This window comes from Panthera pardus, unplaced genomic scaffold (genome assembly GCF_024362965.1).
Source record: "Panthera pardus isolate Hobbes unplaced genomic scaffold, ASM2436296v1 HiC_scaffold_11, whole genome shotgun sequence".
Classification (NCBI taxonomy): Eukaryota; Metazoa; Chordata; class Mammalia; order Carnivora; family Felidae; genus Panthera; species Panthera pardus.
This window is the reverse complement of record NW_026526666.1, coordinates 86,365,372-86,390,403: the sequence shown is the minus strand read 5'-3', so window position 1 is coordinate 86,390,403 and position 25,032 is coordinate 86,365,372. Positions and strand designations below refer to the sequence as shown.

Sequence of the window (25,032 nt, the reverse complement as noted above, 5' to 3'; positions counted from 1 at the left end):
TCAGGTCCGGACGTCTGACAGACCTGACTTCTAACCTTGGTTCTATCATATGTTAGCCAGTTGTCTAACTTCAGCGAGCCTGATGCTTCTTCGTTTGTAAAGTAAGAAGCACCTCCGAAGATCATCATCAGGATTAAATGGGATAATCCACACTGAGTGCTCAGAGTGATGCCTGGCACAGAGTAAGCAGGAGTGGACATTAGCTGTTTGGCTACTGTGATTAGCGGGTGGATGTGGGATTCACTCTGGACCTGGATTCAGGTCTGTGCCCAATGTGCACGTGTGTGTGGCCACTGCCCCTCACCACAGTGACGGCGTCATTGAGCAGGGACTCCCCAAAGACAAGGATGTGCAGCAGCTCATTGATGTGAATTTCCTCAAAGACGGCCAGCACGGCCACGGGGTCCACGGCTGAGATGATGCTGCCAAAGAGCAGGTTGTCCAGAAGGCCAATGTTGTTGATCTGCTCGCCGCCCACCAGGCACACGGCGTACATGAGGCCGCCCAGGAAGAAGGCATTCCACAGTGTGCCCACCACGGCGAAGATCAGGATGGTGCCCAGGTTCTCTGTGAACTGCCGCAGCGGCAGGAAGTAGCCCGCGTCCAGGATGATGGGCGGCAGCAGGAAGAGGAAGAAGACGTCGGATTGCAGGAAGGGGGGCGTCTCGCCCACGCCCTTGATCAGGCCCCCCACCAGCAGCCCCACCACGATCAGCAGGCAGCTCTCCGGGACGATGCTGGAGATAGTGGGGATCACATGGAAACCTGCGGAGGGTGAGAGAACAGGAGGCCATGGTCTTGCGGCGAGCCAGGACGGAAGGTTGGGGACAGGGCTGGGGACAGAGGAGCAGCTGGTGAGAGGGGCACAGGCTTGGTCTCGGAGGGCCGCTCTGTTAACTCTCTGAGCCTTGGCTTCATCATCCGTAAAATGGAAGCAGTAATACCAGATTCACCGGGTTTGCCGTATAAACTGACAATGTTTTTAAAGTGTTTTTTCCAAAGGATATCCAGATGCTATCTCTGGCTCTGTCATAAAATAGTGGAAAGAAGCAGCTCTGTATGCCTCCGGAAGACAGAAAGCATACATTGATTACCGAGGGTCCAAGTATCTAAGGGCATTAGCTACACCTGAACCCAAGTCAGCTTTCTAGGTACAAGTTCAGGGTGGCAGATGTGAGCTCGAGACCAGGCACAACAATCTAATGATTCTGTCTGAGGGAAGGATGTGAGTTCCCCATCACGAAGGTGTTTAAGCAGAAAGCAGACAACCGGTTGGTCAAGAAATAACACAGGAGATAGAAGGAAGCACAGAAGAATCAAAGAACATCAGCACAGAAAGGAACTTGGGAATCAAACCACCTGACGTCTGCAAACCTACAGAATGTACACAGTGACCCCTAACTCCAGATTCGTGTGCTTTCCTGCTAAGCCCAGAGAGCTGCTCAAGAAGCCAATGGTGATCAGTCCATTTTGCATGTGAGACAAAACCTATATGCCATCCTGTTTTCTAGCCTAATCCCATCCACTTTAAAGATAGAGCAACCGAGGCCCAGAAAGGGGAAGGGACTTGCATGAGGGCACACGGCAAATCAGTAGCAGAACCAGGACAGAACCCAGGTCGGACCCCCGTAGCTCCCATCAAACTCCTAAGTTCTAGAAGTCAATCCTCACTCTCCCTCCTCCTCATCAAGGCATGAACATGCCCCTCTGCCTGTCACCCTCTCCCCAAGCTAGCAGCAGTGGTCCACACTGAGGCTCCAAACCCAGAGCTAGGAAGTACCAAAAATCCCCTTCTGAGAGGTGCTCCTTCAATGCCAGGTTTGGTCCCAAGCTCCCTAAGGGTTTTGGGTTTATTTTTGGGTGGGGAGGTGGGTGGAGAAGACCCAGGCATCTAACCCCATGTTGAGTACCATAAAACCCAGGGTAAGCTTGGTTAAGAGAGTATGACGGTTTAAGTTAAAAGTTCTTGCTCCCGTCCCCTCCCTAGCCTGTAATCTGTGCAGGCAGATTCCCTATCCATTTATAATGAGATCCCCAGGGCTAGGGACATAGTAGGAACTCAACAAGTATCTACTGATCTGAAAATGCACAGGGCTAGGCCATTACTGACGTAATTCCTGACAACCCATCTGGCCAAGCTTTGGCTCTCATTACCCCTGAGATCCGTGAGAAGGAGAAGAAACATCCCTCCTCATGCCCAAAGCCCCTTCTACTCTCCAATACCGATCTGGGTAGTGCCAGTATAGCTACAAGTCAAGACTCACCCTCAAAACACTAGCTAGGCCCAGAACCGTTGGTACAGTGCCAAGCACCCAGGAGACACTCAAAACATGTTAGAAAAAAACACGTCTCCATTGTAGGCGAGGAGAGAACCCCAAAGCCACCAGTACAATTCTCTTGACTTCAAAACAGACCTGACCAAACTCACCTCTTGCTGAAAAATTCCCCAGTCTTTGTAGTGTCTAGGAGTAACCCCCGTGTTCAGTTGGCTGGTGCAATGGAAGGGGCATTTCGCCCAAATGAACCACATCCTCTCTTGTCTATAGATCTTTGCCTGGTCTAGTCTGTCTCTCCAGAACGCCATTCCTGTACCTCTATCCCCATGTGTGTGGCTGATGCCACATGCTTCTATCCTCCTGCGGCTCCAGGAAGCATTCCCTGACCATCCCTGTCTGTTCACATTAGGGCAGGAGTCCCTCTCTGGTGCCTCCCCTTCTCGAACCTTCAATCCACAGACCCTGTCCAGATTTCTCGCTCTCCCCGGCACCCAGCAAGGTCAGACAACCCAGGCAGGAGCAGTGGAGACGGGACAATGGTACCACACCCAGAGACCTGCACTGCCCTGGAGGGGAGATAGGATGGCGTGGGACTTTGGGGGAGCAGAGCTCCTGCCGGCCACCAGGAAGCTGCTCCTCAAGACCAGGAGTCCAGCTCCAAGTCTAGCCAGCTGACCTTGACATCCTGCCCTGGAACTGAGCACCAACAGCTAGCTGCCTTAGGAGAAGGCACAGTCTAAAGAGACAGCCCAGGCAAGCAGACGACAGCCTCCACCTCCATCTAGCACATTAGGCTTTGAAAATTCCTCCCTGCCCCTCCACCCCCAATGCTATCAGTCCGATCCACAAAGCTTTCCTGGGACCGGGAAGTGCCACACCATGCATCGGAAACGCAGAGAGGAGTACCACATGGGAGGACGGGGTAGGGGGACATGCAAAACAAGCCAAGAGCAGTAACGTGAAGAATGTTCCTTGTTCCTAAAGATGCACTGTGAGCCAGGCACTGTGCTGGGAGCCTGGCATATAGCATCTCTTTAGTCCTCACGACAGCCCCGTGGGATAAGTATGGTCCCCATTTTGCAGAAGAGAAAGGTGGGGCCTGGCAAGATTCAGTGGCTTCCCCAGAGTCTAAGGGAAGAATTCTACTCTAGCTTAGAATATCTGTAGCAGAGAGAGCTAATTAATCTTGTACTGAAACATGGGTATTTTCTCTGAGCCCAGGCTGGTGCTGTGCACTGGGGACACTGTGGTTACTGAAAGTCAGAACCTTCATGAAGAACTTGTGGGAATGGCCATGCTTTACTCACCCTTGGGACTTTTAGGCCATCAGGCCTCCCTTGCTAGGCTAGGAGACAACTGGCACTCCTATTTGATGGAAGAAAAGCTAGAGCTCAGAGGAGGCAGGACAGGTCCCAGCTACCCAGGATCACTAAGTCTCAGGCCTCCTGACTTGAGTGCAATGCACTTTCTTCCACATAAGCTTGCTCCCAGAGTACCTGGGACTGGAGCCATGTTCCCAGAGTGAGTCTCCCCGGGTCTTCCTGTGCTGGCCTTGCCTCTTGGTGAGCAGACCCTGATGGGCAAGGACAGGGAAGGGCCAAGCCCAGACTGAAGAGGAAGGTCTGGGATCCACACTTGGCTCCTTACCCCTGGTAGGCGGTACATTACTGGAAAGCAGTTTCCAGTGGGGAGGGCGCAGTGGTACACCGGTGTGGGGAGGGGCATGAAGGCCTGTTCTGGCTTGTCCCTCTCCCAAGGCCCTGACTCTACCAGCTGTCCACCCTGTAGCCCTAGAGATCTCAAGGTGCGGGAAGTTTGCTGACACCACGTGTGGTGAAAGGGGAATAGTCAGGCCCCAATCCCCTGACAAAGGCCCAGCACTGAGGGGAGATCCCAAGATGCCAGGAAATGAGGCTGGACTTCCAGGGCCCAAACTTTGTGGCAGCAGTGATATCATCAGGATGGAATCTGGGGTGGGGCAGAGGCGGCTGGAATCAGATCCAGAGCCAGGAGAGTGGAACAGACCCTGGAGACCATCCAAACCCTCTGCCACATGGTCAGGGAAACTGAGACTCAAAGACAGCCAGTGACCTGTCAGTGTCACGTGACCATTCCACGGTGAGAAGCCAGGAAGCTCCAGGCCCAGTGATCTCTCAAACCACGTGGCCTCCCATGAGGGTGTGGAAATTCCACATCCCTGGGCCACAGGGCAAACCCACGGACATAGTTCCGACCATGGGAGGGGAGAGATGTTTCCCACTCTGTCCAGTGTAGGTGGCAGATGGGCAACTGCGGGGACTGGATGACACACACACTCACCCACACTCTAACTCTCTCTCATAACACACTCTTACACACATTCACACACTCTAGTTCTCTCTCATACACACACACACGCACACTGAGCAGACACTGACCGAACTTCAAAGTGGTGAGGGGCTCCCGGTGCCTCTGCAACCTCCACGAGAACATCTGATTTACATCTCCTGGGACGGTCCCCATCTGCTGAGACTGGTGCAGTGGAGCAGCAGGCAACGCTGTTGTACGTCACCCTCGGTTGCCAGGGTCACCGGACACCCCTGATCCCGCTTCCCGCATCTCGCCCCTGGCCTGGCCAGTCAGAGGGGAGTGCCGGGAAGAGGGGCCTCCTTGGGCCACCAGTGCTGGTCACCAGGGACCCAGGGGTGTGCGAGGGGCTCTGCCGCCCTAGTTCCGGGCCTGAGGCCTGCTCTGGGGCTGCAACTCGGCCAGGTCCCGAGGGATTCCTGGTTGCACACGACTCCGTTTCTCTAACTCCCTCTTCAACTGCCCCAGCAACCAGTCTCAACTCCCGTCCTGAAAGGTAATACCTCCCAATGAAAGCCTGGCGCTCTACAGTTTACAGCGGTGTGCTCTCGTACTTTCCATCTCGTTTGCACCTCACCACAGCTCCGGGAGGTCACAGTGACCATCCCCTCATTTTACAGATGAGGAGACCGAGGCACAGAGAGGTTAAGCAACTTGCTCAAAGTCAAGTAGCTGATAACTGACTCAAACCCAGGCAGCGTGGCTCCAGGGTTTGTGTTCTTAGCCACTCAACACATTATCTCTGGTTTTATTCTTATTTTGTTTCTAAGGGGAGCATCAGCACCCAGGCCCAAAGAGGCCCGAAGTGGCCCTGAGAAGGCCAGAGACGGTATTCTCTTCACGAGCTCTCCTCCAGGAAAGTCTTACCACTGCTCCCCTTTCACTCCAGTGGCCTCGTAAAGACCTTGGGAAATCCTTTCTATCGTCTAGGTCTGTTGCCTTCAGGAAGCCCTCCCCGTGTTAACTCAGCCAGAAGCGCTCAGTCTTACCCACTAAACTCCTAAGGTAGGAGGTGGGAATTTTCAGACTGCTCAGCCCCTGCCTGCCTGATCTGTATTCAGCTCCGGTCTCCGCTGGGGCTGGAGGCTCCTTTGGGGTAGGAGGGGCTCTGATTCTTCTTTAATCTGATTCTTTCCACCTACAATGTCAGCTATGAGGACCAAGGAAAAAGGTAAACAGACCAGAACACACTCCCCACCGCCCCAGCTGCTTCACAGCCAGACCAGCAGAGACAAAGATATGTGGCACTAGTCTCTCCTCCCTGGGTTCCAATCAGGGCTCCCAGCTGGGCAGCCTTGGGCATTTATGTTTTATCTCCTATTCTCAGTTTCCCCATCTGTGTAAAAGCCTATTTCAGAGGGTTTATGGAGTACAAGAGGAAATAATCCAGGCAGAGAATGCCAAACAGTGCTTGGCACTCACCGTCAGCAAAAAGTGGTGACTGCTTTTACTATTATAATTTTCTTCAAAACCCAAGTATAATGTGAATCGCTCTACATTACCATGACGTGTCAGTGTAAACTTGTCCATCACTGGGCCTTAAGCTCCCCGAGGGTGGAAATTCTCTAGAGTCATCTGGGACTCCAGCTTCCAGCATATAGTAGGCATTAACTACTTGTGAACTGAGATAAAACTGACTTTTAGATGTCAGGAAAGAGGAAAGAGGAAGAAGGTGGGGATGGCTACATTTGATTTAGGGTAGGTGTTGCTCCCAGGGCAGGGACCATTTGGATTGGGCTTTGAAGGATCAACACAAGTCTGCCAGAGAGTGAGAGAGAAGCAGAAGGAATGTCATTCTAGGATCTGTATCCTCTAAAGAGCCCAGGACAAGTATCCTGCACATAGCAAATAAATATACAGGTAATGAATAAATGAAACATGAGGAAAGAGAAAGACAAAGGGGAAGGCAGGCTGACTTCAACGAGCCTCTGCCAATATCCAAGTATGAGTGCCGTTGTGAAGGTTAAATGTTACACGGTACACGTTACATGTGTCTCTGAATCTTGGTCCTTCCTCTGTAACCGGGGTGATGATGCCACCCTCAGGGTAGCTGTAAGGGTCACTGAGATCATTTATTTATAGCTCCTGGCCTATAGGAGTCACCCAATGAATGACAACTTATAAACATGTCAATCAATAGTGCCCACTCAATAATACTGTATTTGATCATGATTCACTTTAAGATACAATCTCTACACGGAGAAGAAAAAAAAACACTCACTAGATAGACGCACTTAGAGTGTCTGATGCAAGGTGTGGGGCTGGAGCCTTTACGTATCTCCTTTCATTTCCCCTCTTTAAAAAAAAATTTTTTAATGTTTATTTATTCTTGAGAGGGAGAGACACACACACAGAGCGTGAGCAGGAGAGGCGCAGAGAGAGAGGGAGACACAGAATCCTAAACAGGCTTCAGGCTCTGAGCTGTCAGCACACAGCCTGACGCAGGGCCCGAACCCATGAGCTGTGAGATCATAACCTGAGCTGAAGTCGGACACTTAACCGACTGAGCCACCCAGGCACCTCTCATTTCCCTCTCTTGTATCCTGACCCTCATTTGATAGATGAAGAAACTGAGCTGACTTGTCCAAGGCCACCTAGAGCTGGCAAGTGACAGACTAAAAATTAGAACCCAGCTCTCCTAATTGCCAGTTTTTTTGTGTCGTGCTGCATCAGTGAAAACAAAGCTTGTCAGGACCAACGGGAAGAAGATTCAAGTTTGCCATATGCCTCCACTGTGGAGGGAGCCATAAGTAAGTCTGTTCCAAGGGTGATACTCAGGAAAAGGGGGTTCAGGGAATGATGGAAGTTTCCTAAAGGATGTGGGACTGAACCTGGGCCTCATGGGCAGGAGACTGGAGGGGGAAGAGTGTGAACAGAGGAGAGAGGGGATCTCAAAAGTCTTTCCAAGGGCCCTGAAACCTCCAGCCGGCCTGGAGATGAGACTGTGCAGGGAAGGAGACAACACTGGCTCACAGCTGGAGTGGGCAGGTCACAAGGGAATAGAGTCAAGGGGCCCCAGCTGATGCTGCAGGCCTCAGAGGGTCCCCTGACCCTTTAGGTCTGGCCCCCAATGACCATGACCCGGCCTTGAGCCAGGTTATACTTCTACCCTGCTTTTCATTCCCACTAGCCTTTTCCCTGGTCTCAGGGACACACATCAGCAGCCCCTACCCCACCTCACCCCACTAGGGCAGTACTTCTTGGTACCCAGCCCAGCCTCCCCAATCACCTAAGCGCCCCATAAACATTTGTGGGATGCATTTCACTCCAGCAGATTCTCCCCATCCCCCACAGGAAAGCTCGGGATTGAGAGTCCCTGTGCAGTGAGGTAGAGGATGAGTCACACGGCGCTGTGCCGGAGGTGGGGGGGAGGGGAATAGGGACAGGGACCAGGGACTGGCAATAAACAGTCGTGTGTGTTGACAAGATATAGAGCTCCAGCAGGCAGCAATAGGACCTGGCAAGCCAGAGGTTCCCAGGCAGCCAGTAAGGATAGCAGCTCAGGGGGGTGGGGTAAGACCTCAGGCTCCAAAGACCTGTGGCTGGTTTGGGTCCTTGGCAGGTATGTGTTACACATACTGTTTCTTTTGATTTTTTTCCAAAATGGAAATCTATTGCTTTGGTGATTTTAAACAGAACGCTTGGTCAATGAAAACTTTTCCCCAACAGGATATAAGTGCATTAAACAGGAAGAGGATGATCTCCCAGTGATTCTCCTCCTTTCCCTTTCCCTGCTGTACAAGACCCCTCCCCCTTAAACCCACACTGTTAACAGTTCAGTGTGCAAAATTCCAAACTTTTCGGTACCTATAGTTTTAGAATTTAGTATAAATGGTATTCTGTATACTGTGCTAGAACTGCTTTTATGGGGCAGGGACCGCACCAAGCACTTTACTGAAGCATCATCTCCCCCTAATGCAGTAGGCACTACTATTATCCCCATTTTAAGATAAAGAAAGAGAACATCAGAAGGATGACTGCTTACAGGCCCCAAGGTCACGGAGCCAGGGCCATGGAGCAGTGTTTCAGACCCAAGATTACCTTACCTCCTCCCCAGCCGTCCCATGGAGCCGTCTCATCATATACATGGCCTTGCCTGTGCCACAATATATTGAACAGTCCCTCCCTGATGGCATTGGGGTGGAGGCTGGCTTCCATACTGAGATCCTCCTTAAGAGCCCCAGGCAGGCCTTGCCCCTGCGGCCGGCAGTGAAACCAGAGGGCCTCTGCTTCCATTTTCTCTGTACCTTCCCCTGATCCCATAGTATCACTGGCACCAGAAACATCTAAATCGCGTCCCTTGCAGAGGAGGCCCTCTGGGCTCCCTGAAATTTCAATCATGCGGGGTGGAGGAAGCAAAAGCACAGAATGCTTTAGCTGGAGAAGAATCTGGGCTCAGTCTGGATTCAAGCCACCCTCCCATTCCTTTCCGGGTGCCCAGGTGTGCGTCTTCCACTCCCCCACCCATCCGCATCCCTCCTCCTGCCAGCCTGCTCTCAGGACCTGCAGGCCCTACTCGCAGAAGCTCCTAGCACCGGTCTGCCCACACCAGAGGCAGGCGAAGAAACAAGAAGCTCGATAAGAGAGGTTCCATTTCCAGAAACTTTAGACCTTGGGAAAACTGGATTTCTCTTTTCTTTTCCTTTAGTGAGGGTAGGGTAGGGTTTGCAAAATGCAAATTTAGGAGAAAAACTGAAATCGAGTATAGCAAATACCTGTTGTTCTTAGTGTCCCTTCCAGTTGAGAGTCCCTTAGCTTAGAAGCTTAACAATTAGATCCGTTATATAGAACTTGAACTTGCTCACAAGATCATCAAAGCAACATAAAGAGAAATTCTGCCATTTCCAGGACAACGGCCCTGCGGAAAGCGAGGCCCAGCGTCCCATTTTCAGCTGCTCCAGGGGAGGGGGGGCAGCTGTGAAGGGAGAACAAGACAAGACTTCAGAGGCGCCGTGGGAGAGAACAGCACCCAGGGAGGCATCTGGGGCCCCTTCTACCCCTCCCAGCTCAATCAGTGCTTCACAGCCTCTGGGGGTGGTGATGAAGAAGGGGTGTTGGGCACCCCTCAACTTGGGCTTTTTGGGGACCTTTCAGAAAGGCCAGAAAGACACTGATGAAAGAACATGACCCTCAGAAGACTGAGCCTGGAATAGGCCTGAGAGGAGGAGGAGGTTTCCCAAAGGGGTGGGCATGGGTGACCCTTAGGCCGGTGTGTCCATGTGCACGTGGGGTGGACTCTGCGTGGCAGGGGCATAGGAGCTGAACTCTCTCATTCCTCCACCTCCAAACACGCTCCTCCTACACTGTTCCCCACCGCTCCAGTATCATTCAGTTGCTTGGCCCCCAAACCCTAGAATCATCCTGACACATCTCACACCCCACATCCAACCCAAACTCTTGTCTGGCTCTGTGGCCTCCTTGCTTTTCCTTGAGCACGAGAACAATTCCACCCCAGGGCCTTTGCATTTGCTCTTCCTTCCTCCTGAACCACTCTGTGCCACATAGTTGAACAGCAGATTCCTTCCCTCTTTCAGGTCCTTGCTCAATTGCCACCTCCTCAGGGAGGTCTTCCCCAGGCCTCTCTATCCACTCACCCTGCTTTATCTTTCTCTACAGCACCCGTCACTTCCCGACGTCTGCATGTGCTCACTGATGGGTCCCCCACCCAGAACACAAGGTCCGCTGTTGAATCTCTAGCACCTGGAGTTGCGCCCGTCACACAGTAGGTTCACAATCAGTATTTACTCATCGAGATCATCTCCTGACTCGATGACCTAACAAGGGTGTTGTGGGGACCACGTGAGATCACAGATATGAGAGCACTGAGCAAACCATAGGCTTTGTCAGGTGGGTTACCGGAGAAATACTCTAGCTCCTCTAGCAGCTTTCCCTAAATACCCCACCAGGGAGGAAACTTGTCACTTTAGAGTCTGGAATCTTGTAGCCCTCCACATTGTGTGGTTGGCGGGGCGTCTACGCCTCCAGACTGCTCTCAAGGACAGGACCCTGTCCTAGTCATCTTTGACCCACCAGCACTTAGCACAGAGCCCGGCACATGGCAAAGACCAAAACTTGTTTGTTGAGCCTGTGTGACTGTCCAAGGGCAGAATTCAGGTCTGATTGAACCTCACCTCCAGGTTGTGGCACTAAGCTCCAGTGCACCAAACACTGGCTGAACTGGCCTGAGCCTGAAGGCAGGGCTGGGGTTGGGAAGGCACTGGGAGAGCCTTCTGGGCAAAGCAGCAGCATAGGGAAAGACAGAAGGTGTGGGGAACAAACATGGTATAAGTAGTGGGTTTCTATCGGGCACAGGGGACAGTGAAGACTGGAAAGGAAGTGATGACTTAGGTAGGCACAAAGCAGCCACTTGTCTGGGCAGTAGACAACAGGTGAGGAAACAGAAGGTCAGTGAGATCCAGACACTCTCAAGATCACATGGGTAGCAGCAGAGCCAGGTCACAAATGTGGGACTGCTGCCTCCCAATCCGGTGTTCAGCCAGGGTCACTGAAAGGCTCTGGTCTGGGACGGTGTGAAAGTCCTGCCTGCAAGCACCTCAGGGAAGAAGGGATGGGAGACGGGGCTGGCAGTCTAGGCTTAGCACCCTGGGGTGGGGAGAGCTGTCCAGCTGCAGGGTTGTTAAGTCTAGGTTCCAGGAGCGGCTTCCACTGTCTCCTGCAGACGCCAGCAGGATGGGTGAGCTCACCCCCAGATGCCTCAAGAGACCAGAAAGCTACATTTGGGGGAGGAAGGGCCCAAGCCGCAGGAGACCTGGGTTCCGGCCCAGACCCTGTCACCAACCCACTAAGTGCTTTGAACAAGCCCGTGCCTTACTCTGGCCTTAGTTTCCCCATTCTCAGAGGCATGTTGAGAGCCTTTCCAGCTCTGACATCTGACCGATGAGCTCTGCCGCTGGACAAAGCACTTCACACTCACCATCTCTGTCCATATGCCAACAAGCACGGTGTCTGGGCCCAGGATAGTCTTCATGCGGAGTAAGATAGCACGAAGCACGGGCTGGTGTAAAGGGCCCTGGTCTGCCAACACAGGAGCTGGCTTCTGTCCCAGTTCTAAACCCGAACTTCTCTGTGATCTCTGGCAAATCACAGTATTGCCCTGCGCCTCACTTCCTTCCTCTCCGGCATGGGGATAAGCAACGCTCATGGCGCTGGGTGGCTGTGAGAAAGAGAAAGACCTGTCTTGGACGGAGGGGCGGGATGGCAAGGGGCCTCCCTGTTCCCGGGGAGCAGAGCATGTCTGCCCTCCAGGGCTCAGCCCGCTCTACGGCCCAGCATGGTTGCCGCCTAGACGTGGGTTCCATGGGAGAGCACAGTAGAAATATCAAGACACCAGAGGGGCTGGGGGCCCTCCGCCGGAACAGAAGTCACTCACTGGCTCACACTGGAGCCAGGCCTTAGTAAGAGGAGGACCCAGCAGTCAAGTGACAGCCATAGCTCTGGAGGACTGAGGCCGAGCAACTGGGCCCGGGCCAGGGGAAGCTGTCCCACACGTAGGCCGGAAGATCCTCAGTGAGATGGCTGGGAAGGGTGACATCTGGAAAAACAAGCAGGGGTCCAGTCGCCTCAGGGATCTGTCCAAGGTTTCAACCCAAACTCAGCCAGCAGTGAGCCTGTGGTTAAGAGCGAACATGATCAAGGGGCACCTGGGTGGCTCAGTCGGTTGAGCGTCCGACTTCAGCTCAGGTCATGATCTCGCCGGTCCCAAGTTCAAGCACCGTGTCGGGCTCTGTGCTGACAGCGCAGAGCCTAGAGCCTGCTTCAGATTCTGTGTCTCCCTCTCTCTCTGCCCCTTCCTCACTCGCGCTCTATTTCTCTCAAAAATAAATAAACATTAAAAAAAATAAACAAGAAAAAGAGGGAACATGGTCTTGAGAACCGGCAGCCTGGTTTCCTGGCTCTGCCATCTCCTAGCCAGGTCTCCCTGGCAGGCACTCAACCTCTGAGTGTTAGGTGAAACTCAGTTTCTTCATCTGAAAAGCGGGCTCATAACCACTTGTCTCACAGGGCTGTTCTGAGGATCCAACGACATTATGTGTCGGAGCAAACAACTGCCAAAGAAAGCGCTCAGTGGAAGGCACGGCTCCAATCTCCGAGCCCCTAGTCCCCAGGCCCAGAGAGGGCCTTCTGGCACCAGAGCACACTTGCCAGGGAGGGAGCTGGACTCAGGAGACGGGGCCACACTCTGAGAGAGCCCCTCTGAAACAGGGCTTCGTACCCTGTCCCTGTCATCATTGGTTCCAGGCTGAGCCAAGCTGGCAGAAGCCTGCAGGGGTGCTGAGGGGAAGTAGAGAAGAGGCGGGGCGGGAGGAGGGGGGGAGGCAGAGGGAGGTGAGAGGAGGCAGAAACCCTCTGGATCCCCACTGAACCTGTTTCTTATCCCCTATAAAATCTATAAAACTGCCTTCTAGGGCACCTGGGTACAGGTCACAGGAGCTGTGGATGTGGCTGAGCCAGGCAGCAGCAGGTCCCAGAGGCAGGTTGGCAGGGTGGGAGGTCAGAGCTTCCCCTGAGCAGGTGCCCAGGGGATGCCCTGAAAGGCTCCCACACACTTCTGAAAACAGCCCAGCTGGCTGAGCATCATGAGGAGGGAGACACAAAGGGCACACTTGGAGGGCCTCTCCCTGCCCACTGGGACAGTTTGTCACCTCAGGCCTCTAAGAGCCAGGAGATATACTGAGTGGATGGGAGAGCTGAGCATGCTCAGAGGAGGCTGCCCTTTAGAGGACACTGCAGAGAAAAGATGAGGACATGGCTGGCTGCAGGCCTTGGTCCTGGTGCCAGGAAGGCCCAGGGCTCCAGGAACAGCAAAGGGAGGTCAGGCCTCTCCCGGGGCTCACGAAGAACCTCAGCATGAAGCCACAGGAGGTTAGAGGAGACAGGGCCTTCCGAGACCATTCCAATCCAACCCCTTCATTTCCTAGATGCAAAGAATAATACCCAGAGAGGGCAGGAACTCGGCAAGGTCACATGGCGAGGTGTTGGCAGAGTCGGGATTTATTCACACCGAGGACTCATACTCCAAAGCCAGTCCTCACTTAGAACACAGTGCCGCCCCTCATCACTCCCACCTTTTCTTTACAACTACCTTTTACCGGGCACTTCAGTGTGATGTGTCTGCACACCTTAAGCTGCATGAGTCCCCGAAAATCTCTGGTATCACATCCTTATTCTGAAGCTGAGGAAACCGAGGCAGGGAGAGGTGGAGAGACTTAACCAAGGCCCTACCGTGGGGTCTTTCTGACTCCAGAGCCACGGCCCGGCATGCTTCCTCCAGCTCTGAGCCCTGGCTTTCTGTCCTGCCGTGCTCGGAACAGGAGGCACGGGTCGCTTCGGCTGTCATTTGCTTGCTATGTGACCTTGGGAGTGAGACACTCACCCACCCTAAACTCCTGGTTCCCTCTAAGACCCACCCCCAGCAGTACCAATATGCTCTGGTTCTGTGTGTGCTCTGCCAGAGGGAGGACCAGGACCTGTCTGTTACCCTGGGGAAGAGGAACAGAAATTTCCAGAGGCACCTCTCAGGCCTGGGGTGAGGCCTACGAGGCCCCTGCTTAACACCTGTGTGCACTGCCTTGGGGGACACAGTGCAGCCCACTAGTCACATGCCAGCATGGGAAGGGAGAATTGTCATCAAGCCCCGTGCTTTCTCATTTGGCCTCAGCGATGCCACGAAGTAGGCACTGTTTCTATTTTCCAGAGGAGAAACTGAGGCTCGGAGTTTAAAGAACTTGCCCAAGCAGCACACAGCCAGTAAGCAACAAGACTGGTACTTGATCCCAGGACTGCTTCATCCCAGAGGCTGAGCTCTGCCCTCACACCAGGCTGCTGGATAGGAAATGGCCCATAACTGCTTCCTGCTGCCACTCTCATCCGCAGGCACAGGTTCCGGAGTCCAGCCCCCACGTGGCTATGCGGTGAGGGCCTGGATGACGGCAGGCGCCCATCCGTGACGAGCCGAGCACAGAGAGGCAAGATACAGGCAGGCTGAGAGGCTGTCGGCCTGCCTACTTGCCTGCCATCGGTGTGCTCCATATAAGTCACTGTCCCGTGCCCAGGAAGAAGCAAAAAAGGCTTCCAACAGCACCTGCTTCCACCTAAGCTGGGCCCATCATATGACTCTGCACACGGCACAGAGGTGGGGATTCCTGTGGGAGCAGGAACCAGGAAGCAGCACTGCAGGGCAGAACAAGAAAGGCCCAGAACTCAGGCTGGAGCCCTGGTTCTGATCAGCTCAGTCGCCGGCTTCTTCATGAGATGGGGACATTGATGATCATAGCACTCACTGAGGGCTCCTTAATCCTCAAACCATCCAGTGAGGGAGGCACTATGACACTCACATCATAGATGAGGAACCTGAGGCTCAGAGAGGCCGGGCTACTTGGCCAAGGCCACCAAGCTGGTAAGTGGTAAGGCCGAGCAGGAGTCAAGTCCAGGAAGCTGACTCCAGAGCTGACAGGTACTTGTCCTCCAGGGCATTTCTCAACCAGGTTCCTCACCTGAGCCACAGGAAAAATAAGGTGGATAATCATCTTCTCGACTCTCCAAAGGATGGGCCTAACTGGACTGTTTCAGAATGTTCAAAGGAGCAGGCTGGGGGTCTTACTATGGTACTAACTGTGGTTGTTATCAATGGAAAGGAAAGAATACTAGCCCTGAGTGCCAGTCCCCATGTGCCCTAACTCTGGGCCTTGGGTTTGCTCAACCATGAGGAGAGAGGGCCAGGTAACCTCAAATGACTCTCTCACCCTGGTTTCCTAGGATTCAAGGTTGCTCGGTTCCACCACTTTCTTGTGCATGTGACCCTGGGCGAGTTAGTTAACTCTCCAGACCTCAGGGTCCTCATTTATAAAATGAGGACACCTCCCCTCACCTCACAGGGTCAGATGAGGCCCACCCAAGATGCTGAAGGCAGAGGGCCCAGAACGGTGACATGCAAGGCAAGAGCTCCGGCACATGGTGGCGGTGCCTCCTATTCTCTGTGCAGGACGTCTGTGACATCACCATTCACTGCCATTTGAACATGTGTCCCTCTACAACCTCGCCCTGAAAGTGGATACAAGGGCTCACACTCCACCCTGGACCAACAGGGCACTCCCAGTGGCCCTGCCCAGCAACCTGATATCACTGCCATGGGTGCTTTCATAATGAGCTGTGGCTCCAAAAGAGGCGGGAGACGGAGCACAAGGAGCCACTTCCGCCTCTGTGTGCCTGGTACCGAGTGTGGTGGCCAAATACGGGGGAGAGTGGGGCCCACCTGGGCCGGTACAAATCTTATCATGCCAGTTCTTCCGTGGGAGGAGCAGGGTGAATGAGGCACAGGCCCCAGCCCATACTGGTCAGGGTTTTGTTTCCAGATTCCTGACCTCAGCCTGGGCCATCGGCTCACAGGCCTGGGGGAGCCCTCTCTATCCGTTTATAAAAGCTGGGAGGGTGAAGGCTCAGGAGATCCAAACACCAAACTACAAGAAGTCTCAGAGACTACTTGCCTCCAGGCTGTCACCTGCAGGAAGGAAGAGCAGGGGTGCTTCTTAGCGGGAGGCAGTGAGCTCTGTGGGAATGGACAGAGGTCCGGGTTTGGGGGCAAAGCTAGGATAGAAAAAGTGCTGTAGCTTGGACTGGGACAGCATCTCCTCTGCCCCACCTGCCTGTTTCCCCACCCTCCTGGACCAGAGGATGGTGGACACCCCCTCCACTGGGAAGCTGCAGGGCTGATGTCCCCCTTGGCTTGATTCTGGCGCTGCAGCCTTCCCTGGGCCACGGTTTCCTCACATGTAAGGCAGCGGGCTGGGTTAGCCTCTCAGAGGCTCCTCTGGTTCTGATAGCCCGTGATTTTGCAGAATAAGCAGCATACATGCGTCACCTCCCACCTTGTACTTTCTACCTTACACTTTCCACTTTGTACTTTGCTATATGTTATCTCCTACCCTGATATTGATCTTTCCTATATGTTATCGAATTTAGAGTTAGACTTCATGGCATCCTTTTATGAGGCAGGTGTGGGTTCTCCTGCGTTAAAGAGGAGAAAACCAAAGCTCAGGACATTTAAGCCCAAGAACACACCCAGGCAGGGCACAACAGAGCCTGCACTTTATACCCAGGGTTCCAGAATCCAAACCCTGGGTTCCACACGGAGGAAAGCCTGCACTTCACGCCCAGGGTTCCAGAATCCAAACCCTGGGTTCCACACGGAGGAAAGCCTGAGGGCAGCCCTGCCAGGCCTGAGTGGAAGGCCCCGAGCGACTGATGCAGGAGCTCATTCCAGCCTGTCCTTCTCGATGTTGCTCCTTTAACGCAGATAAGGGGACTCTTAAAAAGTCAGACTTAATAAAAAAAAAAAAGTAAGTTGCAAAAGAGTATAAACAGTATGATTACCACTTTAAAATGATTTTTATTAAAAAGAACTTCACACAAAGCTAGGGAAAAGTCCAGGCAGACGCTCAGAACTGTGAAGTGATCAGCTCTAAGGAGCAGGTGAATAAAAGGGATAGGACTTGCACTTGGTTCTTTACATACTTAGGTCGCGTTTGAATTTTGTTTCCTTTTTATGAACAACAAGACCTGGGAGGAAATTTGTCTGAGCATCTGCTCTGAGTCCAAGCTCAGTATTAAACACTTTATTATAGGGGGCACCCAGGTGGCTCTGTCAGTTAAGTGTCTGACTCTAGGTTTCGGCTCAGGTCAGGATCTCATGGTTTCGTGGGTTTGAGCCCCGCGTTGGGCTCTGCGCTGACAATGCAGGGCCTGCTTGGGACACTCTCTCCCCCCTCTCTCTCTGCTCTTCCCTCACTCAGGTGCGCTTGGTCTCTCTCTCAAAATAAATAAATAAACTTAAAAAAAAGAAACACTTTACTGTAATAAATTATTTCATTTAATTTTCACAAAACCCCATGGAGTATAAGAATGTTCATAGCAGCTTTATTCATAACTGTCAAAAACGGGAACCAACCCAAATGACCATTAGCAGAAGAGTGAACCACCATGGCTTATTCATAGAAGGCAATGCTGTACGGCAACAGAGAGAACAAACTCTCATTCATGTGACGACAAAGAGGAACATCCCGAATAAGGTGAGCAAAAGAAGCCAGACACAAAAGAACACCTGTTGTCTGACTCCAGTTATATCAAGGTCAGGAACAGGTACCACAAACTGATGATGACGGGAGTCACAACAGCGGTTACCTCAGAGGAATGTGGGGGTACAGACTGGGAAGGGCAGGAGGGGACCTTAGGAGGGTACACAGATATCCTGTATCTTGATTTGTTAACATGGTCGCAAACATTTATAAGTAATCACTGAGCCATTCACTTTAAGAGTAGTGCACTCTACTGTATGCATATATGTATGTTATTCCTCAATTAAATAGAGGGAGGAAAAGGTTTAAAAAAAGACACGCAAGGGAGAATTATCTACAGAAAAATGATGTTCACAGGTCAGGTACTCAGCCTAACGTCCCACAGCTAGCAGTAGTGCAGCTGGGATTCAAAGCCAGGTCTGCTGGACTCTGAAAACCTTAAGCCACCAGACTCTACTGACCCTGACTGCACCAAAGGATGCCCTGAATCTCCACCATCCGGGCCCCTGCACAGGCAACCTTGTCTCTGCTTGCTCCTCACTGCTGATCAATGGTGGCTGTGGTTTAGTCACCTGCTCACACTGAGTGGAGCCTAGCTCCCTGGAAGCCTCAGCATACTGAGAGCTGCTGTTGAACCAGCAAGGCCGATGGGGAGCAGAGGCCAGGCCTACAACTAAAACTTCGGGCCTGCAGGGAGCTGAGATAGGAGGTGTGCTGTGTGCCTGGAGAGGGTGTCCGGTGCACCCACTCGCCATAACAGGCCCTGGCCCACAATGATGGAATTTCAGATGTGGAAGGACAGCTGAGCAGCAGAGCTGAGCCTGGAGTTGGCTCTGACACTTGGACCAGTGCTGAGACTGCTGGGCCACATTGCCTCACAAGGACTCAGAAAAGCTGATCCTGCCAGTCAACATCACCCCTCTTTCCCACCAGGGGAGCAGAAGAACTTTGAGGAACTTGGCTCCCCGGGAGACACCCACTCTGATTTAAATTCCTAGCCTGCTCAGGCTCCCCTCCCTCCTCCTTCCAAGGGAGCCACCTCCTGCTGCTAGGCATGGATCCCGCCTCCTGCTACATCCTTTTCATTCTCCCCCCAACTCCTACACAATCCTTGTCCCAAACCATTTCCTGCAGTTTCCCATCTGATCAGTTTCTTAGGAAGGATAATTATCTATGGAGGGAGGAGGCGGAAAATTCCCAGAGCCAAGAACACTGTGAGAAACTTCATCTAGTCCATTCTCCACCTGCTGGGAGAACCTTCATCCTAAACACAGGCTGGTCGTGGTCATGCCTCACCCCAAACTCTCTGCAATTCCCATCACCACGAGAAAAGTGTCCACACTCCTCTACGCCGAATCAGAGCCCTTCTCAATCTTTCCCAATTTCGACTCGGGCCCTCGTCACCACTACATTCTAAGTGGCAGTGCCAGAACCGAGACCCGTCTGCCACCAGGGCCCACACTGCATTGTGCTGCCTGCCTGTGTCACTTCAGCCTGTCTTGTATTGTAGCTGTTTACACGTCTGTCTCCCACACACAACTGTCAGCGCCACAAGGGTGGGAGCCACTGCCCACACTTCTGACACACAGTAGGTGCTCAGAGGCGAGCTGAAGAGCAGGTGGGAGCCAGGGGCAGCCGCCTCACCTGCAGAGGGAACAGGGGACCGTCCCGGAGGGAATGGTGGAGGAAAGAAGACCCACACTTATACCATCACAGAGGGGCTCCGGACTAGGGGTTGGGAGACCTGAACTAACCCCAGCTCTGTCACCTCCCACTGCGGCCTATGGGCAAGCCATTTCCTCTCCGGCTCTCTGCTTCCTCCTCTGTGAGATGAGGGGGTTGGGCCCGGCTCCGTTACTGCTGGGTGCTCGCCACAGCACTGTCAATGACCGTCCCCAGGTCTACGTGCCAGGCCCCACCCCCACTGCTGCAAGAGCTGGCATCCCAGTCTAAGCCTCTTGACCCCCAACCCCCTTCCTTATCTTTCTCTGTCTCACCTCCTGGATCCCTCACTCTGTCCCTAGATCCCTCCCGACAATAAAGTCTACTTCTCTGATTCTAGGCCTGGTGTTTCCGGGCCCGGCAGTCCCCCAGGCCACGTGGGATCATAGGATTCGGCAGGGAACAGGCACGTCACAGCCCTGGTGCTCAGCCGTGCCAAGGCTCGCACAGGACAGGTCCGGTGACGGCCTGCCTGTGGGCACCGGGGTGGGGCAGGGGAGGAGAGGGCAGGAGTCCAGCAGGGCCTCGCGTCCCCACAGCCCCTCCCTTCCTCACGTGCCTTCATCCCCCCCTGCTCTGCCCTGCTCCCTATTCACCCCTCCCTGGCAATGACTCTCCCAGGCTGGAGCTTCCAGCCCACCGCTGGCCCGGCCACAGGAGCCTGTTTCAAAGCTTCACACCTGTTGCTCTCACAGACCTGGGCCGAGTGGCTGTGGGCCAGGGACCTGCTTTGCTTGGTTTACTGTGGCCAGCCCGAAGCCGGAGCCAACCCTCTATCTCTGGCTCCCAGGCTGCTCTGCGCATCCCTCCCCAGGTCAGACCACGTCACCCTGATCAAAAGCCTTCAGTGGCTCCACATAGCACCTAGATTCTCACACCACACCTCCTTCCCTCCCTCTCTCTCTACTCCAGGTTCCTCAAATGTGCCCTCTCCAGGGACGCTGGTCTTTGAAAGGCAAGCTCCTCCTTGTCATTTGCTCAGCTCAGAAGCCACCTCCTCAGAGAGGCCTTAGCTAACCATCCAAAGTAGCACATCTCTCTCCTATCTATTTTCTCCAGGATACTTATCTCTGCCTGACACTGTTGTGTCTACTGTCCAACACCCCACACTGCCCTGGGAACCCCCTGACACCAGAAGCCTCCTTGTCTTGCTCCTGGCTATGTCTTCAGTACCCAGAATAGTGTCTGGCATGAGAGGAGGTGGGGGTTCTACACATTAGACTCGGTGGCCAGGGAGGCCTCTCTGAAGAGAGGACACCTGATCCAGGACCTGGGCAGGGAGCTGGCCTGCGGCAGCCTTCCAGGCTGGGGAGAGCAAGTGCGGAGGAACAGGCCTGGAGAGGCTCGTGCACTTGAGAAACCCAGGAAGACTGGAGTGAGTGAGGTCAGGAGAAGAGCAGCAAGGAGTGAAGCTGAGAGAGCTGAATGCCACACCTCTCCTGGATTGGATTTCACCCCAAGTTCATCAGGAAGCAACTGAAAAGTTTGAAGCAGGGGAATGGTGAGTTCTGGTTTACATTTCTTTTTTTTTTTTTTAACATTTATTTTTGAGACAGAGAGAGACAGAGCATGAACCGGGGAGGGTCACAGAGAGAGGGAGACACAGAATCTGAAACAGGCTCCAGGCTCTGAGCTGTCAGCACAGAGCCCGACGCGGGGCTCGAACCCACCGACTGCGAGATCGTGACCTGAGCCGAAGTCGGACGCTTAACCGACCAAGCCACCCAGGCGCCCCTGGTTTACATTTCTGAACGATGCCCCTGGCTGCTCTGTGGAGAGCTGATTACAGGCAGAGGGGAGTGCAGCCAGGAGACAATTCAGGGGGCCCCTGGAGTCACCCGGTTAGAGATGCTCGTGGCTTGGACAGGGAAAGCAGAGGTGGAAATGGAGTGAAGGGTGTGTGATCGATGTGTGTGATCGAGCTTTCCAGAGGGCTGACCAGCCCTCTGCTCTGGCTGGAGTTCTAAATGCCTGGGAATCTAGCCTAGCCCACCCACCCAATCTTATTTCTCACTGACCCCCAGCCCAGACGTCCCCCGCAGCTGGTGGGCCTTCCTCTCTAGCCCCTTCTTTCCCCTTCCTCAGCCGGGTGCCCGCTCACACCCACTGTTCGGAGCCTCGGCTGGTGCCACGACCCTTGCCTGACCCGCTGCTTCCCCTCCCCTTGTCAAGGCCTTGTGAACGCACCTGCACAAAGGCCTCTGCCCCCTCATTCCGGCCACATCTCTTCTCTCCCTGAAGTCCTCCTGGGCTTTGAGGCAGTGGCACAGCTTCACTGGGCACTTTTATTTGCTCTTTCACTCTCTGAGGTGGCTGTAAGCTGGATAAAGGCAGACACCGGGACTCGTACCCTTCAGGGTTGCCGTGACACTCAGACAACCATGTACCACGTGGAGCCCTTAGCACAAGGCCAGGCGCTCGGCGGGTCTCAAACAACCCAGCTGCTTACTCAACAACCTGCTTACTGCCTCCATACGGCAACATCCAACACTGGTGCTCACGGCCCCGCAGGGTGGCTCAGCTTCTCTGCCCAGCCGGCCAGGCAGGTGAAGTATGTGTGGGGCTGAGGTGAAGGGGGTGAAAAATGCCCCAATGGGTTTCACAAGCAAAGGTCAATGGCTCCGCATTATCTACTGCTCTGCATTATTCACGTCTCCGTGCCTTTCTCCAGCTCCACCCTCCATATGAGCAAACTCCTGCCCAACCTTCAAGGCTCAGCTCAAAGCTCTGGCATGTGCTCTGATCCACCACCCACCCAAAGCCTCCTGTGCACCCACAGCCCTGTGGGGCCCTGCTGTGGCACTTCTCAGCACATCCCAAGTGCTTGTTTAGACCTCAGCCTCTCCCGTGAGGCTGGGATTATATTTATTCCTCTTTCCGTCTTCATTCAGCACAGCCTTTATGAGGCATGAATCAGTGTTTGCTGAATGTGTCTCCCCCTCCCAACTAAAGACCAAACCTCAGACATTTCAGCTCAAGATCTCATCTATGTGCCCACCCCAGTCCTGGTGACATTCAGCATTGCCCGGTGCCCTCTGGCTCTCTCATGACTGAAACCACCTTCCAACCATAGTGGCAACTCCCCTTTCGGAGCGCTTCCGGTGTGCCTGGAGCTTTACATGCATTATCCGTTTCACTGGAGAAACTGAGGCTCGGCCAGGGCGGCGCAGTTACAAAAGTGGCAGCACCTTCTGCCCTGCACACTGGCACAGTTCACCTGGTACCTCATCAGAGCTGGGCCTATTTTAAAAACCATCATCTGTTCTGCAAAATTTAGTGCTTTTATAGCTACACATCAAGTTGTCATACAAAATCGTGCTTTGCTCATTAAATGCTTCAAGTGATAAGTCTTGCTACTACAGCTACATGGTGAAATGACTGTTTTATAGGAGAAATTGCACAGGACTTGGAATGAGAAACTGTGGGTCTGGCTTCGGCTGTGCCACAGTCAGGCCATCCGCTTCTAGGCAAGGCACCTAACCTCTTGGGACCTCAGTGTCCTCATTCATAAAAAGGAGAAGAACAGCATCTCCCCAAAAGGTTTCCTGCTGCATCTGGAAAGTGCTCTCGCCACCTTAGGAGTGTGCTCATTAAAAGGATAAACATTATTTATCCATAGCTGCCTCACCCCTGCGCTTAGCACAGCACTGGACACACAGCAGGGCATCAGTAAGTCTTGCTGAGTGATTATTCAGTTGCTGGGCGATTCAGGAGTCAGAGAAAACAACCCAGCATCTCTCTCCCTCCCGATCCTAGAGGGACTCCCAAGTGCCATCATTTATCGCGTGTTCAGGATGTGCCAAACTCTGTGACAACCATCTTACACGGGTACTCTCCCCAAATCCTTCCAACATCCTGCCAGGTGTTACACCATCACGGTTGCAGGTGATCAAACTGAGACTCAAAGAGGGGAAGTGACTTACCCAAAATCATGGTGCCATGAAGTGGGAGAGCCGAGATTTGAACTCGAGTCTGTGGCGCTTCAAAGCCTGTGTTCCCAACCACCATGTTTCCAAAGGGAACTGCTCTAGGATACTCCTCTGTAATCCCCAGGTAGAAGCTTCCGGATGTGCCCAGTAAAACCTGTTTCGCTCAAGCATCTCATCTAAATCCTACTTATCCTTCAAGGGTTAGTTCAACTGTTACCTCCACACAACCCCTTCCCCCCATCCCCCGCCACCGTCCTCAGGTGGGAGGGTCTTTCTGTTTCCTCTAAACCCTCATAATTCCATCTGCACCTCAAATCACACCCACTTTCTATTGCCTGAGTGTGCTGTATCTATATGGCCTTTCTCAGACCAGCCCCTGATTCCTCAAAAGAAGTAGTTCTCGTGCATCCTTGCTTGGTCCACCAGCCAGGCTGGCCAGGGGAGGCTGGGCCACTCCTGCTGCCTGCTCCCCTCCTCCACTGAGCCGTAACGGGAGTCTCGGGCTGTGCTCAGCGAGGTGAGCTGGTTCTGCCTCAAGCAGGCGTCCTGCCTACCTGGTATAGCATCCGGATTCCTGTAGGCCCTGGCCCAGGACCCAAAAGATAAGATCTTGATGCCTGGCTTGATGGCAAAGATGCCCTAAAAGCACAGCACGCAGGCTCAACGCTGGCTTGGTTCTCCTGCAAGGGCCCGTGTGGCCAAGGCCAAGTAGCTTCCCTGCCAGGAACAGCTCTCGGACAGATACTCCAGCAGGAAGTTGCCCTTCTTAGGCTTAAACGGCCCATCAGAGTTACCAGTGCTTAGGAACCAAGAACCAAGCCAAAGACCACAGCCCCTCCTCTTGGCCCAGCTCTTACTGCCCAGAGCCCCCTGGGTTATTAGTTAACAGAGCGGGGAAAGCCCTCCCTCAGCCATTAACTCATGTGTGGCTCTGGGCGCAGCCTCTCTGGGCCTCAATTGGAAAATGAGAGGATGGGACCAAAACATCTCCATCTCCCCTCGGGGCCCGGGGGCCACAGGTCACTTTCTACCTCTAGTATTCTACAGGCAGAAAAATTTCTCTACTTTACCCCCAGAAACAGGGTGAGAGCAGGAGATAAGGGATCCTCAGTCCCGGCAAGAGCAGAGGCCAACAGGGGCCACCTAGCACCGCGCCCTCAAAGCCTAGCACTGCGTCCCCTTCAGAGGGGATCCCTTGCTTCTGCTGCTTCCCCTAACAGAGGCTCAGAGGTATGTTTGGGCCCTAGCCACTTTAGGACAAAGGGCCAGAGGCCTGAATTACCTCCTGGGGTGTGAACTGGACTTACCACGGAAACCTAGCGGACTCCAGGGGCAGAAGGAGCCCAGCACCTTCCCCACCTACACAGGAGGGCAGCTACATCTGCTTTGATGCCCAACCCAGAAAAGTTTTCTTCAACTTTACAGGGTCAATTTCCTTTCTCTTCTCCCAGGACACAGCTTACTCATTCTGACTGGGTTCATTCCCCTTGCCTAGAAGGAGTTCTGCGGTCCCCCAGGCAAACTCCACTCATCCCAGGGTTAAGTATGACACTTTGCCCAAGGAAAATCCTTTACCCTTCTTCCAATTTGCACAAAGGGCCAAAGCTCTTCAACTTTGTGGGGCCACACATCCCTCGGAAAAGCTGTGGCTATTACTACTACTACTCC

At 53.5% G+C, this 25,032-nt stretch overlaps 1 protein-coding gene across 2 annotated transcripts in view; it reads right to left on the bottom strand.

The window, feature by feature from the left end:
- The window catches only part of SLC9A1 (solute carrier family 9 member A1), a 47,738-nt gene that overhangs the window by 12,608 nt on the left and 10,098 nt on the right, over window positions 1–25,032 (bottom strand). For both annotated transcript variants that reach the window (XM_053898763.1, XM_019432434.2), the window contains exon 2: window positions 305–765. In XM_053898763.1, the coding sequence (XP_053754738.1) occupies window positions 305–765 (461 nt within the window). The remainder of the gene's footprint in view (window positions 1–304; window positions 766–25,032) is intronic.